The 15,325-nt window shown below is 34.1% G+C and overlaps 3 protein-coding genes across 3 annotated transcripts; 1 reads left to right on the plus strand and 2 right to left on the minus strand.

Moving 5' to 3' along the window:
• Positions 1–214: 214 nt before the first annotated feature.
• LOC131604417 (uncharacterized) lies at positions 215–5,764 on the minus strand. The gene is made up of 9 exons (XM_058876859.1): positions 5,269–5,764; positions 5,073–5,159; positions 4,538–4,982; positions 4,056–4,443; positions 3,470–3,998; positions 2,160–3,380; positions 1,843–2,061; positions 881–1,738; positions 215–792 (listed from the first exon to the last, which is right to left on the minus strand). Exons 1-9 carry the CDS (start codon positions 5,762–5,764, stop codon positions 215–217), a joined length of 4,821 nt encoding a protein of 1,606 aa, XP_058732842.1.
• Positions 5,765–6,749: 985 nt separating this feature from the next.
• On the minus strand, positions 6,750–8,681 carry LOC131604418 (uncharacterized). The gene is made up of 10 exons (XM_058876860.1): positions 8,661–8,681; positions 8,461–8,531; positions 8,254–8,381; positions 8,100–8,172; positions 7,864–8,011; positions 7,609–7,673; positions 7,392–7,512; positions 7,145–7,315; positions 7,003–7,059; positions 6,750–6,923 (listed from the first exon to the last, which is right to left on the minus strand). Exons 1-10 carry the CDS (start codon positions 8,679–8,681, stop codon positions 6,750–6,752), a joined length of 1,029 nt encoding a protein of 342 aa, XP_058732843.1.
• Positions 8,682–13,648: 4,967 nt separating this feature from the next.
• LOC131604419 (uncharacterized) lies at positions 13,649–14,839 on the plus strand. Its single transcript, XM_058876861.1, has one exon. It carries the CDS (start codon positions 13,649–13,651, stop codon positions 14,837–14,839), a length of 1,191 nt encoding a protein of 396 aa, XP_058732844.1.
• Positions 14,840–15,325: the final 486 nt, after the last annotated feature.

The following is a 15,325-nucleotide window of genomic DNA, read 5'->3' on the forward strand; positions in this document are numbered from 1 at the left end:
TCTATAATCATTGATATTATGGCAGCTATCATTCATCGTAAGTTTTCAATCCAGTTGTACAGATGAAAATAAATTATCAGTATGCAAAGATGATATAAAATCTTCCATTCATGACAGTTAATAAGTTGTTTAAGTTGTAAGCTAATTTTAGGCAACTGAGCACAAAACATATACCAATAACAACAGGTCCATAAATATTGCAAAAACTTATAGACTACACATTTTCAAACACTTCTTTGAAGACAACATTTGTTGTGGTGGTCAATGGAAGTTTCTCCTTATCATGGATCAAGATTTTAAGGCCTTTTCTGCTCTTTACTCTTGAAACTGCAACATATAACTGGCCATGGCTGAATACGCTCCTCGGCAAATATATGCCAACATGATCCAAAGACTGACCTTGAGATTTATTAATAGTCATAGCATAACAGACTGTTATAGGAAACTGTCTTCGTGTCATCCTGAATGGCCATGGCGTCTGCGTTGGAGTAATGTCCATTCGGGCAATATAAATGATACCGCCGATGTTCTTGCCTGAAATGATTTTATCTTCGATAACATGATCAGCCAATCTTGTAACGATTAGACGTGTTCCATTGCATAAGCCTTCTGCTTGATCAATATTCCTGAGCAGCATGATTGGAGTATTTACTTTCAATCTGATCCTATGATTAGGAAGTCCCGACGTTCTCAATCCATTCAGAAACTCAGGAGTTAAAACATCAAAACATTCATTGCCATCACCATCATGCGTGTCGACTGAATCAGAGCTTAGGTATTCTTTTTCATCCCCTGAAAATGCAGTGCCTTTATATTATGATCTGTTAAAGATGGAAGTGAAAAATCGTCGGATAAATTTTCACAAAAAATTAAATATTACCTGGAAGATTGTCTAATACATAGTGATTTATTTCATCTACTGTCTCAATTGTTCCAGCCAATATTGCCCTTGACTGCAGAAAAGCTACATTATTGAATTTAGCTTCAAAATTTGGATAAGTGTTTTCGAATATGGCTCGAAGGGGATCATCAAAATTAGATATCAAAATATCTGCTGGGATATCAATATCAGCATAGCCATCGTTAGGTTCTGCTAGTTTTCCATCTCCAACTTTTAATATCCAATTTGAAAACCGTTCTAACTCGGATGCCGATATGGTCGTCCCAGATTGCTGAAGCCTCATGTTTTTTGTAAGTTTCAAAACCTTACAATGATCCCAAATGTATGATGAATTGATAGTTGCATGAATTATATCTGAACGGCTGCCTCTTGGAATAACCGGTAGAATCTGTCTGGAATCCCCACCAAACACAATTACCTTCCCACCAAATATTTTATCAGATGACCTGGTTCCACCCATGATATCTCTGAGTGTTTTATCCAAAGCTTCAAAACAAAATTTGTGACACATGGGAGCTTCATCCCAAATTATCAATTTTGATAGTTTTAGCATGTCACCCCTGTCACTACCCTTGTTAATGTCGCATGTCGAAGATTCAAGTGTGGGGATCGGAATTTTAAATTTAGAATGTGCCGTTCGACCACCGGGGAGCAAAAGGGATGCAATTCCTGAAGAGGCAACTGTCAAGCATATTTGTCTTCTTGATCTTATGTAGGAAGCTAATGTTCTCCACATGTATGTTTTCCCTGTACCGCCGTATCCATACAAAAAGAATACCCCTCCGTTCTGGGTATCAACAGCCGTCAAGATTTGTTTGAATACATCTCTTTGTTCATCTGAAATAAAGTCAACACATATGTTAGATGCTTCATATTAGAAATATAAGTTTCTAAGTAATATGAAATTCTTCTGCCTAATTGATGTTAACTATTATTTACACCTGTGAGGTTATTATACAGCGTATTAAACTGTTGAAGTTGTCCAGCAGGATCGTAGTTTCTCTCTTCGTAAATTAAATTATTTCCAAGCTCCTCAATTATGTAACCATGTGGTTTTGGCATTCCAGGAAAATCACTTAAACTCTTTCTACTGCGTTGAAGAAGTTTTTCAATTTCAATCAACGTCAGATTGAGAATTTCTTCATTTGTTAGTCGCAGACCTGTTAAATGAAAAAAATAAATAAATAGTTGGTAAATATTGGAATAGCATAGTAATATTATGTGTAATTAATTACTCTGATCATAATTGAAAATATACCTCTGTTGTTTGCAATCCTTTGCTGAGAATACAAAATTCCATCAGATAACAGATGTTGAGTTTTACTCCATACATGCTTAGGCCTATTAATGCTACTTGACAATAACATGTGAACAAAAAGTAATCTCAAATAATGTCCAGAACCCCAATGAAATGCTTCTGTTATTGCAGCTATGAATTCTCGATCATCCCCAATAAATCCCATAGCAAAACATGCATCACGGAAAGTATCGTACCTAACATTGTTTACTGTCTTTATTTCATCGTAGCTTTTCGGTCCTTTGACATGTGTTAGCATCATCCTTAGATAGTACAACTCCCCAGTAGTTGGAGGAACCCAAATTAGTCTTCCAATTGTGTATCCCTTTTGTCTGGGTTTCCACTCTCTCTTTTTCTTAACGTATACAAACTTTGAAACAAAATTGCTATACGTTAGTTGGCGCGCTTCGTCGTATTTCTTGTTTGCTTCAAACCAAGAAGTAAACATCGACTCAGTAACGCTCAGTTTATCAAGGACTTTGGTAATGGGACTGACATCAGTATAAAAAACAGAATTTTGTCCCTCCCCATGAAAGTGAAGTCTTTCTACAGCTGGTTTTCTTCCATGAATGGAAAAACCATAAATTCTCCAAGCAGCTTCACTTGGAGAAACGTACCTACAGTCAATATACTGCTTTATTTCATCGACGGCTTCGTGTTGCGAAACAGATCCATCTTCATTCATGACAATTGCAGCAGTTATTCTGTCGTATCCTTTGTTGATGTATTTAAACAAATATTTGACGGATGTGCTTTGATTGCACCATTCCATATTAATATGAGCTCTGTACTTCAACAATAACTTTGAATTGTAAGGAACAACAAATCTGTTATCAATCTCAATTCCATTCTTAGAAACTGTGTGTCCGTTGTCCCTTCGTCTATAAACCGGATATCCATCTTGATCAACGATCGTATCACGTCTGAATTCTTTAGGGAAGTATTTAGAACATTTTCCTTCCTTCATACACGTAGAATTACGAAAAGCATTTCCGCAAGGTCCGTGTATCATGTGAGATTTGACCAAGTTATATAACTCTTCGTCAGTGTCTTTGTTTGGTATTTCTGCTGATATGATACGATCAATGTCAGCGGGTGTTGGATACTTGCTCGACGGATGAAGGAAAATTAATATGTGCGCATGGGGCAACCCTCTTTTTTGGAACTCAATTGTGTACATATCTACAAATATAAAATTAACATATTGGTTTATAACATGACATTAAAAATGAATAAGGAAATTAAATTAATCAAAGTTACAAATTACTTACACGCAAGAACCTTTCCCATGATACTCTTTTTAGTCAAATCAGACAGTAACGAATCAAATTTCAATTTGAAGATTCTTGTTATGAGATCCGGACGATCAGACGCTTTCAGATTTGCAGAACTTAATACGCGTTGTATTTCTGGCCAATTGGGATTACATGTGAATGTAATAAACAAATCAGGAAATCCAACATAACTACAAATTGCCATGCCATCGAAGTATAACTGATCCATAAATCTACGGCTTCCAACATACGACGAAGGTAGGACAACTCTTTTCCCTGTAGCTGCACCACGTGTATGTCCATTTGTCCTAGCATCTGCAAGATGATCATACTTACCTACTCGTAGTTTTGACTGATTCTTTCTTAACCATCGTAGTCTCTCAGATTCCATCATTGTAAAACCATCTACCAAAAACTGCTGAAATAACCTCCTTGACCTGAGAATTGTCTGTGCCTCGTTTTTTCTTGACTGAATCCTAAAGGCGAACCACTCTCTGATTGTAAGTCTGTTTCTTTTGGTTGCATCCTCCCATGGAACATCGTCAATTTCCGATACCGTGGTCGTTGTTTCTGCATTACGAACCGTTGTAGATCCTTTATTGCGATGCCGTATGTTTGGTCTGTAACCATCTTCGCCGTAAGGGAAAAGTAAAGGATATTGAAAACCCAAATAAGAAGTGTGATATTCATCTATTCTCTGAAGTTGGCCACATTGTTTTTGCATTATAATATCCCTTTTTTCTGCAGTATCAACATCACCAACAATGAGAGCAGCAACTTCTGAAACTGTTGGTTGATTATATATTCTTCCATCATTTTGACGATCAGAAATGAGACGGAGTTTTAGATCTGCAACATTTCCTTCAGAAAGTCTATCCCTTGCCATCTTAAATGACTGAGCATGAACATTATGTTCATATAACATTGAAGACAACTTTTCAACTATATTAATATCAACTCCGTCCCTTTTTCTGCAAATCATCCAACGTATAAAGTTCAGAATGTTGAGAATTGCAACAACAAAATAATATACAGTGTTGAAACAAAAATATATAAAGTAAAAACCTGAAAATATCAAATCTATTCTGAACTTCATGTTCAGTATCGAATATATATAGTTGGGCAAAACATGCCTTTTCACCTGGCAAAGGTAACATGCTGCCTATACGATGACATGTTTGACCTTGAATACGATAGTTAGGGGGACCTCTACCATTATTAAATCTGTTGTCCATTTTAGCACCCGGAGAAGTAAATGCGAACATCATATTGTAAAGACGAATTTGTTGTTGGAATATTTTTGATTCACTTTCGTTTTGTTCAAACAACAGGCTCTGCAATACGGGTGGAGGTTGTCTCAACAAAGGTATTTGAACCTTTCCTTCTCCACAACACATTGAGAACTTAGGATTAGCAGAATGTCGAGACTTGTTTTTCCTCTCCATATACCACATATTTGCACCACATTGCTGACACTCACATGATGGGTCACCTAAATCGTAGTATTCTCCTAAACAAAAATGTACAGTTGTCAGGTAAAATAACATAATAGATCATGATTTTTTAAAGAAAGAAACATATCAATACAATAAAATACAACCTGATCTTTGAACATCTATTTCTTCAATGTCAGTGTCAAAACCTACGTCATGCTCGTCCATTGAATAGTTAGAAACTGAACTGCAGGCTACAACAACATAGTAAAAATGAGTTCGAAAATATTATGTTATTATATATTGGTGAAATGTAAGAACATTCAATATCGGTTAATAATCCATCACAATAAAGTTACTTACCATCTGAAGAATTACCGGAACCTTCATCCCCTTCACTGTCATCTTGGAAAAGTTCGTTGGTGCTGGAATCTGGATTTGGTGTATGGCTTGAAGATGCTGTCGCACCGCTCATAAACTCGTTATCAAATCTCCTTCTGAGGTTAACTCCTAAATTGTTAATGTTCTTTACAGAAACAACTCTTGGGCGTTTTTTTGCTAATGAACTTGCCAATGTATTCAATGTTGATATACTGTGAGTTTTCTGCTGTGTATTTCGATCAGTTATGCTGGAACTTGGAATATTTGGAGAAATAGAAGATAGTGGTAATCTGAAATGCGAAGATATAGTATCAGCAGGGGGTTGAGTTTGACATGCATTTTCTTTGTTCATTGACGCCAATCGCTTGGCTCTCTTAGCTCCAAGAACACGCTTTCTATAATGTCTAGCATCAAATTGCCTTTTTCTTCTGATAACATTCATGAAGTGATCATGCTCATCGCTTTGTTTCTTTTCCATGATTTTTTACTTTGAAGTTACAATCATTCTGCAAAATATGGCTGAATATGCAGGGAAGCAGGAAATATATGGACAAAGACTCCCTCCAAACTATTTGTTTATGGAGGGAAATAGCTGAATATGAAAAGTTTATGATAATTAATATTGTATGCAGTTAAAAATATTGTGACTTAATCATTAAATAAGCAAAAAATGAATGCACCAAGCAACCATAATTGCATGAAGCGTGCACAAATAAGATAAGAATGTAGTGCAAGTTACAGTTTATATGTTAGGTAGGTATGATGGTTGACATAATGCTGGTGCAGTTTTCAAGAGTCACATTAAAAAACTTGTAAAACACATTTCGTTATGTTTTATTTAAATAATGCATGCAGTATTCAAATCAAGTTGATGAATTAAAAAATTTTGCATTAGAGGAATCTGTTGAAAAAGCAATTACTGAAAATATCATTGCCAAAATTATGTTTATTGAGAAGTCAATAATGAACTTATAATGCAAGACATTACTGTAAATATCATTGCCAAAATTATGGTTTATTGAAAAAAAACTGTGCAAATCAAAACGATTCTGATATACAATTTATTATTCAAAAATTAATTTTCACTTGCAGGTAAGAAGAAATATCATGTAGGATGGTTAATTCTAACTTTTTTTCCAATTCATATGGATCGTTTGTATAATCGGACAATATATCACGCAATATTAAACACAAACAACAGTTAATATATTTAGCATTGTATAATCGGGCAATATATCATGCAATATTAAACTCAAACAACAGACAATAAACCATTGCTACAGAGAAATTATAAGAAAACCAACATGATAATTGATATTTGATATCATATGACAAAATGATAATTGATATTTAATCCATGGATCGTAACTCGTGTATCTTGTACCAAAACATTAAAACAACTGTCAAGAAAAGATCACAAAATAACAATAATGATGGAAATTAAAATGGTTCTGGTGGAGTCTTCATGCATCAGATTCAATCTTAACTTTCTTTGCAGGCTTGGTTCCTGAGAGCTGGGTAGTACCATACGCTTGTAATTCAGAATCTACAGCATCAAGATAAACAGGACTTCCTTTGGATGGAGTATTGGTCACAATTTTATCAGGATCATTTTCTCCATATGCTGACAACGACTCCTGGAAGAAAACAAATTAACAGTAAGTATAAAGAAAATAATGTAATTAACAGGCTAAAGTTTAGTCAACATTAACATACAATGGATTCATCAACACGATCAACAACTGGGTTTTGGTTTAAAGATTTGCTATCTCCCTGCAGATCAGAGATTGAGATGAAGATTAAGATACAAATATTGATAAATAGACATATGTAGATGTTCAAAGTAAAATTTCCATACTTCATCAGTAATATAATCTTTCTCAATTTCCTTTACAAACTCTTCATCATAAGAAAGTTTCCAAACAGATGCTTGGCCAAATGTTGGCTGAACTTTAGCCCTAAACGCCATCTTTTTACCAAGTAGCATGTCAAGATCATCTGGATATATCATTGGGTCGTCGTCACCTTCCTACACAATAAATTTAATGTAAGTACTTCATTCCTATACAAATAAATATTAAAATAGGTAATGAATTAAAATGAACCTCAAGCATTGCTTTATAAATACTATCAGCAGACTTTCCAATAATGTCGGCACAGTCAGTGTCCCAAAACACAAAGCGAAATTTGGAATCACCATCAACTACATATATGTCAACTCGATACCTTTTTACATAAATGCATAGGAAAATACAATTAGAACACTACAAATATTGAAACATGGCAAATGAATTAATCTGATTAAAAATTGAAAAATACAACCTTGGTATGGCATGTTCTACATTCTGTCCACATGAACATTTGTATGGATTGTTCACATTAGATGCCTTTAAAGAACATTTAGTACACCCATAATAAAACCATTGAGACAAAAAATCTTTGAGTTGTTCCAACAGTAACGCATAACATGTCCTAAGATACAATAAGTTGAATATAAAAAAATGCAACACTCTAACAAAAATCATCTGTATAAAATAATATTGATCTTACTATTTGAAATTTGTCATAACCATGTACCTGTTTCACCTTGCAAAGTTCACTAAGAGAAATACACTTGGCCTTATGAACGAAACTTTCGACTGGGGTGAACTGAGAGGCACCAGACCAAAGAGACATTCCCTTCGAAGACTGCGAAGGCTTTTCAGTCTGCTCATTTGACGGTAACCTGAAACATTGAACCAAAAATGAATGTAAATGATGATAAATTTTAAGGGAGCTTATTATACTTTAAGAATATAACAACTTGTGTATACTTTGATAAATACTCAGTTATCTCTGGAATGTCTTCGTTAATAAGCAACTTAGATCCACTCCATCCATTTGAGACTGAAATAGACCAAAATTAGAGTATCAAATTTATTACAGAGAGATATCACATTTGAATAATAGGAGATTATTGATACAAACCTTGTGATTCCTTTATCATTGCATGAGTTAGTATTATTACAATAGCACCACTGTTTTTTTCGTCGTGGTAGAAGTCCACAAATTTTGTTCCGTAACTCTCCCATAATGTGCAGTTAACAATGACTCCTCTGCAGAAATAAACATAAAAATATCAATAAGATAATAATGATGGCACACAGTTGTAATATTTGAATTCAGATAATTTACTTCAAGTCTTTAAGACTCAATGAAACAAATGATTTTTTTCCAGAATTGTTGTATTGAAAATTGTTGATTTCCTGAACCACACCAATGATATCTACAAAACAGAGTGAAAGAGTAAGTTAAAATCAACTTCTGTAATAATAAACAAAATTGTAGTATGAAGAAATCAAATGACCTAATATATTCAAGTCGGTTCATCTCACAATTTCCTCCAAGAATATCATTAAAGTCTTTGAAAAAAAATCTTTTGGGAGGAAGGTTCTGAATATCAACTTCCTTCACAGTTGTACCACCAATAAACACAAACTTCTTGTCGTGATCACAAAGCTTCCACTGAAAATCGTTTTCATAAACAGTTCCATTGTTGATTATGCAAGACATGTTTTCGCGTATTCGTGCTTTCCATTTTGGTGTGTGGTCAGAACGAATCAAAACTTGTATCCTATCACCCTGATGATGACAAACAACAACAATATCATAACTGAAAAATATAATAAGCTAATAAAAGATTTGAGAGAATACGAAGCATTACCGATACGTCCATTATAACCATCTCCAGATGCTCCTTACCCTTGCTGTTGATAACACTCCAAAAATCAATAACTCGAACGGCCAATCTCCATGTTTCTTTTGAATCGTTGACATCCTTAATCGGGGAAAACTTTCGGCTCATATTCTGTTGAGAAAAGAAGTGGAAGTAACAGAAAAATATCAGTAAGGTTAAATGGAGAAAAAATAATGGAAACGGGGAAGGTGAAGAGAAACCCTACCGCTCCACTGCTGTTTGAAAAAAGGGAATAGGGAGATGGAACAGTTTACACATGCAGTGGTTTGAGTTGATACGAAAATATATAGACATAGGGAGAAATAATGAAAAGGTAGGCTTTATTAAATATGTATGTTCCAATGCAATAAAATTATAGAATGCAGTGCACGTTTTTACATATTCCAATAATGAACTTTTGCATTAAATAAACTGTTGGAATGTAATCATGATTAAATGTAAAATTACGCTCAGGGGTATGCAAAACCATGTTTTATTGTTTGTCATTAGGGTAATTAAGGCAATTTGGTAGTAATTCATTTTTATATATTAAAATAGATAATTTATAAATATTTATCATAAGTATATTTTTTATTTTTTAAAATATTATCTTTAACTATTGATAAAGGGAATAAACAATTTTGGGTTGACCCTTTTTCATGCCAAATTTGCCCTCTAACTTCCTCTTTCATCTAAAATTAAAAAAAAAATTACTTTTATTTTTTCAACTGATCATTACACCATAAAATCAAATACTATGATGCTCAATTTTTTGTAACCGTTGAGATAAATTAGCCACTTGCGTAAATTTACTAGTATTTCATAATATCAATCTCAATCATCTTCTCGCCTTATCCCTTATCATTCTTCCATTGTTTTTTTTTTAAAAATTTTATAAGCAAGAGATATATTCAAAAGAGAACAAAAGTTCTCAAAATCAGGTACAAAGGTAACTCGATCAATAAATCGAGAAGAAAATTACACGTCAATTGCGATATAAGACAAGTAAAAATAAGGATAATTCTTCCGTTGTTCACTGTTTTTCATCTCTGATGGTTCTATAATTTTAAAAAAACCTGAATAAAATTCATTGATTCACCATGCAAAATAAGGTTCAATTGATTTTGTTTATTCTCTTTAATTGGTTACAGATTAATTTTTCTTTTCTTTTAAACCATATGATTTCAAATCTTTAATATAAGAAAATTAATGGCTCTGGAAAACTCAATTTTAACCTTTCTTCTTTATCCTCCACCTTATTGATTTGAGGGAAAAATGTGTCCAAAATTTACTTTTTGTAATTAAATTGTACAATTGGTTACACCTTAAATGTTTTTACTCATAATTGTTACATTTTGCAAGGATATTTGATTTTATTTGTTAGATTGGGACAAAATGTTAGAACTGATAGTACACAATGGTTTGAAAAAGTATGTTTCCAAAGTACATTGAAAAAGCATAAAACGTGCATCTCTTTTTTTTGAAATTTGAACTTTTTAAAAAAATTTACATTTTTGAAAACAGATCCACACCGCCCTTCCTTTTGTCCACCGGGTTATTCACCTTGGAACCCTTTTGACCATCAGATTATCGTTATCGTCCCAATAGTCACCTAAATCGATATGTCCCTTCCTGTACTATCCGAATCTATCACTTCCGAGTTGGTCTTCCTCTTTCTTTTTTCTTTCTTCACCGTTTATACTCTCTCCAACAATCACCACTTTCTCTACAATTGTTCTACCTCTACAACTTTGTTCTTCTACTGCTGTCAACTTCGAAAATGGCAAGCCGTTTGAGCTGGTGAAAGACATTAATGACACAAAGGAGCTATGGAAAATAGCTGTGAGAGTCCATCACAAATTGACTGTTGTGAACAAGAATAAAGAACATTTTGAGATGTTATTGTGTGATAAAGAAGTAAGTCATTTTTCTTGCTCTGGTTTTGTTGCTTTTCTGAAAAAAGTTTTGTTTCTGAGTTTATGCTTTCTGGTTTTTGCAAATGGAAATGTGAAATATTTTTGGTAATATAAATGTTTTTGATTTCGTTTCTTTTCTGAGTTTATCAGTTTATGAGTTTTATTGTGAAAAAAGTTTCCTTTCTGAGATTATCAGTTTAGGAGTTTTATTGTGAAATAAGTTTCATTTCCTATGAGTTTTTTTGTTAAATCAGTTTCGTTTATCAGTTTATTTCTTTTATTATTTCGATTTTTATTCATGTTTTCGTTTGTGTTTGTGGATTTAGAGGAAGAGATCCACCTCAAAGAAAAAGATCCAACTCAAAACAAGTAAAATAATATAGACTTGGTAGTCTTTTGTGGTTTTGGTTTATGAGTTTGCAGAAAAGAATAATAACTTATAATTGGTAGTATCAGGTTTATGAGTTTGCAGACAACTTAAACTTGTCTCCTTTTTATATTTCATGGATTCATTATAGGATTTGTGTTAACAATTTGATGGTTTTCTTTTGCTTTTGTCAAATTTGCAGTACCCTAACAAGTTTGTTATGCTTTCGTTTCACTAACCTAACAAATGAAAATTCACAGCCAAATATTGAGTTCTTATTTCCATAGGGTTTGTTATGTTAATGGTACATGTCTCCCATGCCTAGGTTTTAATTCAAGTTTTTTACATTTCAGGGATCTGATATACATTGTAGAGTTCCTACAATGTATAAACAAACTTTTGATTCAATGCTGACGGTCAATAGCACGGTTACAATATCAAACTTCCAAGTATCCTTGAATGATTTGTTGTTCAAGCCTTCTGATCACAAATTCCTGTTGACTTTTTGTGGTGGCACATCTGTAACTGACATAAACAAGCAACATATACCTCCTAGGCCCCTGAAATTCACACCTTTTGCTGATATTCTTACTAGAAAATGGAAAAGGGATGTTTTAATAGGTATGCAATATTATTTATGCTTTTATTATTCTACTTGTGTGCTATCATGTTCTTAGACCAAGGTTGATTTATCTTATATTTAACTCTATTGCTTTCTATCCTTAGATGTAATAGGAATGGTTTCAGATATTGGTTACACCCAAATTCAAGATGGAAACAGGAAACAACAGATTAATTTAGTCTTGAAGGATTTATGGTATGTATAAAAATAAATTTTCAATAGCCATAGTTCATATCCGTTTATCTCATATTGTGTTCTTATGTATGTAGTAATAACATTCTCAATTGTACTTTGTGGGAGGGATACACAATGCAATTCTATGATTTCGATAAACAAAGGAAAGATTTATCTTCATCAATTGTTATTGTTTTGCAATTCGCAAAGGTCAAAGAGGAAGGTGTAGATCCTTCTCATTTTCTTACATTCTCCATTTCATCTTCCTTTCTCCATATAGTCATAGAGGTACTAACCATTGTTTTTAAATGTAATACGTTTCATTCTTCGTAGGAAAATATCCTGTTTGTGTTTCAAACACATTTAACCGGTCATTTTATAATCACACTGTATGCAGAAATTTTGTATAATTAAATCACTTGCATTATACCATAATGATAATTATATCTACATGAGTACCAAATTATTAACTATTGTTAGATATAAAAACATGGTCTGAAGAGTCAAAATCACAATGTCACACTTACATCTTGAGATACAATGTTGCAGGCAAGAAAATACTCTTTGGAAAAGAAGATAAAACATCACTAATTATAATTTAGAACAATCAGGACATGGAAAGTAACATTTTTTTATATAAAAAGATGCAACTAAGTAACCCTCCTTCTTTGATCGATCCGGGTCCTTTGCATTTAGCGCAAGCCTTTCTTCTTTAATTGCCACATCGCCTGCACAACCCCAATGAGCTGCAGGTAGAGTTGTGAAGTATATATATCAGAAAAGAGGCAGTAAAAATTAACATCTTTTGTGTTACTAAAGTTTGGTTTTGTTGATAAACAACTACATTAAAACACACATAGCATATGGGGCGTCCCTATCCAACTATATTAAAAACTCACTATTGGCGTCCCTATACAAGTTTCCCCATATCTTCATTGTATTTTTTATTAACATGTCACTTTGGCCGCCAATTGCAGAATATTCGGATATTGGAAATTCCGTTTGGGAATATCGGCATTGTAATGCGTTAATGTGGTATCAAGAGCGTAAAGGGAAGTCAAAGCATACAACGGTCCCAAAGTTTTCAGTCTGTTGCAAAGGAGGGAAAATTGTGCTTCTTATGCTCAATCTGTTTTTCATGTTGAAGATATTGACTTTTACTACTATTTCAGAGACAAGTTTCTTTTTAAAACAAATTTCATGTTAATGACCCTTCCTGTTTTTGATAGCATTTCTGTCACATGTTGCTCTCTGTTTTTTATACCAGTTTTTATTTTAAAAGATCCTTTCACCAACTAATTATCCCATTATTTCAAGAAGCTTCACAATATAGTCTTCTTTTACAGGTCTTTGAAACAATATAGTTCTCATCAATAACACATAATTAAATACTGTCTATAAAATCAATTTATATTAACACCCACATTTTAAATTTCTATATATATATATATATATATATATATATATATTTAAATATCTCCCTAACATTAAAATCATTCTATACTACTTAACTGATTGGTCAAAAAGTCACACGTGAGAGCTCTGCTAGGGTTTCAAGGTTTTTGTCAATGTCTGAACGGTCAACTCCGGTGGGGCCACCGGATCCGCCTTTTGGTCCAGTCCTGGAACAAATAATAATGGCTGACAGGGAAGAGGAAAATAAACAGGTGCAGTCGAGTGTGGGAAACATCCATACAAGTGGCAAAGGAAAGGGGCATAGTGATGCACTTAATATGATCACGGCGATGCGAGTAGACGCTCAAGGGGGGAATAAAGGAGGTGAAGTGTCATACAAAAATATTGTTACAGGAGAGGAGGATAATGATAATATGAGTGAAGAAGTTGGAGAGGAAAACTCGGATCAAGAAGAAGGTGATGCGTTCGATTACGACTTAGAGGGTATGAAGGTGAATGAAGTTAATATCGGTGGGTATGAATGTCCAGAGTTTGTTCTGTCGAAATATGAAGAGAAACGCATACATAGACCGTGGAGGAGAGGAGTTATTGTGAAACTGCTAGGGCGAAAAATTGGTTATAAAGCCTTGGAAACAAGGCTGAAACAAATGTGGGTGCGGAAGGGAATCATCAACATTATAGATCTGGGAAATGATTACTATCTGGTAGCATTTACACATGAGGATGATAAACATGCCGCTTTAGCCGATGGACCATGGTTTATTTATGATCATTATTTGACAGTGAAAGAATGGACACCAGACTTCCAGCCAGATAGTGATACAATAGTGAATGTAGCAGTCTGGATCAGAATTGCTGGACTTCCTATTGAGTACTATGATCCTAAGTTCCTTCACTTCATTGGCGATAGGATGGGAAGGACAATCAAGGTGGATAAGAATACTCTTCAACAGGAGCGTGGTAAGTGTGCTAGAATATGTGTGGAGGTGAATATAACCAAGACTCTCTTGGCTATGTTTACGATCAAAGGAAAGCGATACAAGATTGAATATGAAGGGTTGCATCTCTTATGTCTAAAGTGTGGGAAATTTGGACATTATAAGGAAGGCTGCCAAATTATTGCAAAAGGAAAAGAAGTGAATGTTTATGCTGAAAACATGAAGACGAGTACAGGAGGAGTTGATGGCAACACAATTCTAACTGCAGGACAGAAGAGCGTGGATGGAGGTGATGAGCCTTGGCAAATCGTCCAAAAGCAGCGCAGAGGAAAGAAGATGTCGGAAAACCGAAGGAACAATACTCCAGGAGGCTTTAATGAGAGAAATGCTAAGACGGGAACATGATCGAGATTTGCCTTTTTGGGAAATGATGAAGGCGAAGTTAATGGAACAAAAAGCATGATTGGAGATGATTGTGTAGCGGTTAAGGAAACAACAATATCTCACAAAAAAGGTAAGGATGTGGATTTGAAGAGCCATAATGATAAATTAATTGACTCTTTAAATCTATTGGCTGTCCAAGATGGAGATGTTACAGAAATAAATGCAGATAATGGTGGGCCCAAGATCCAAATGATAACAGAAAATGATAAGGGAATCATGAAGGAGAATATTAAAAAACGAGGCAATAAGGATACAAAAGGTAAACCAAGGGGAAACAAGCTGGCAACACGTGGCAAGGGTAGATTTAAAGAAAAAAATGAGGACCCACTAAGGAAGAAAATCGAAGGAATATATGGAAAAGAAAAAAGCCTCGAATTCATGGGAAACACTATAATTAATATGCATACTACAAACTCTAGCAGCCAACGTTTCAATAAAGATATGGTG

Source organism: Vicia villosa, linkage group LG5 (genome assembly GCF_029867415.1).
Source record: "Vicia villosa cultivar HV-30 ecotype Madison, WI linkage group LG5, Vvil1.0, whole genome shotgun sequence".
Classification (NCBI taxonomy): domain Eukaryota; kingdom Viridiplantae; phylum Streptophyta; class Magnoliopsida; order Fabales; family Fabaceae; genus Vicia; species Vicia villosa.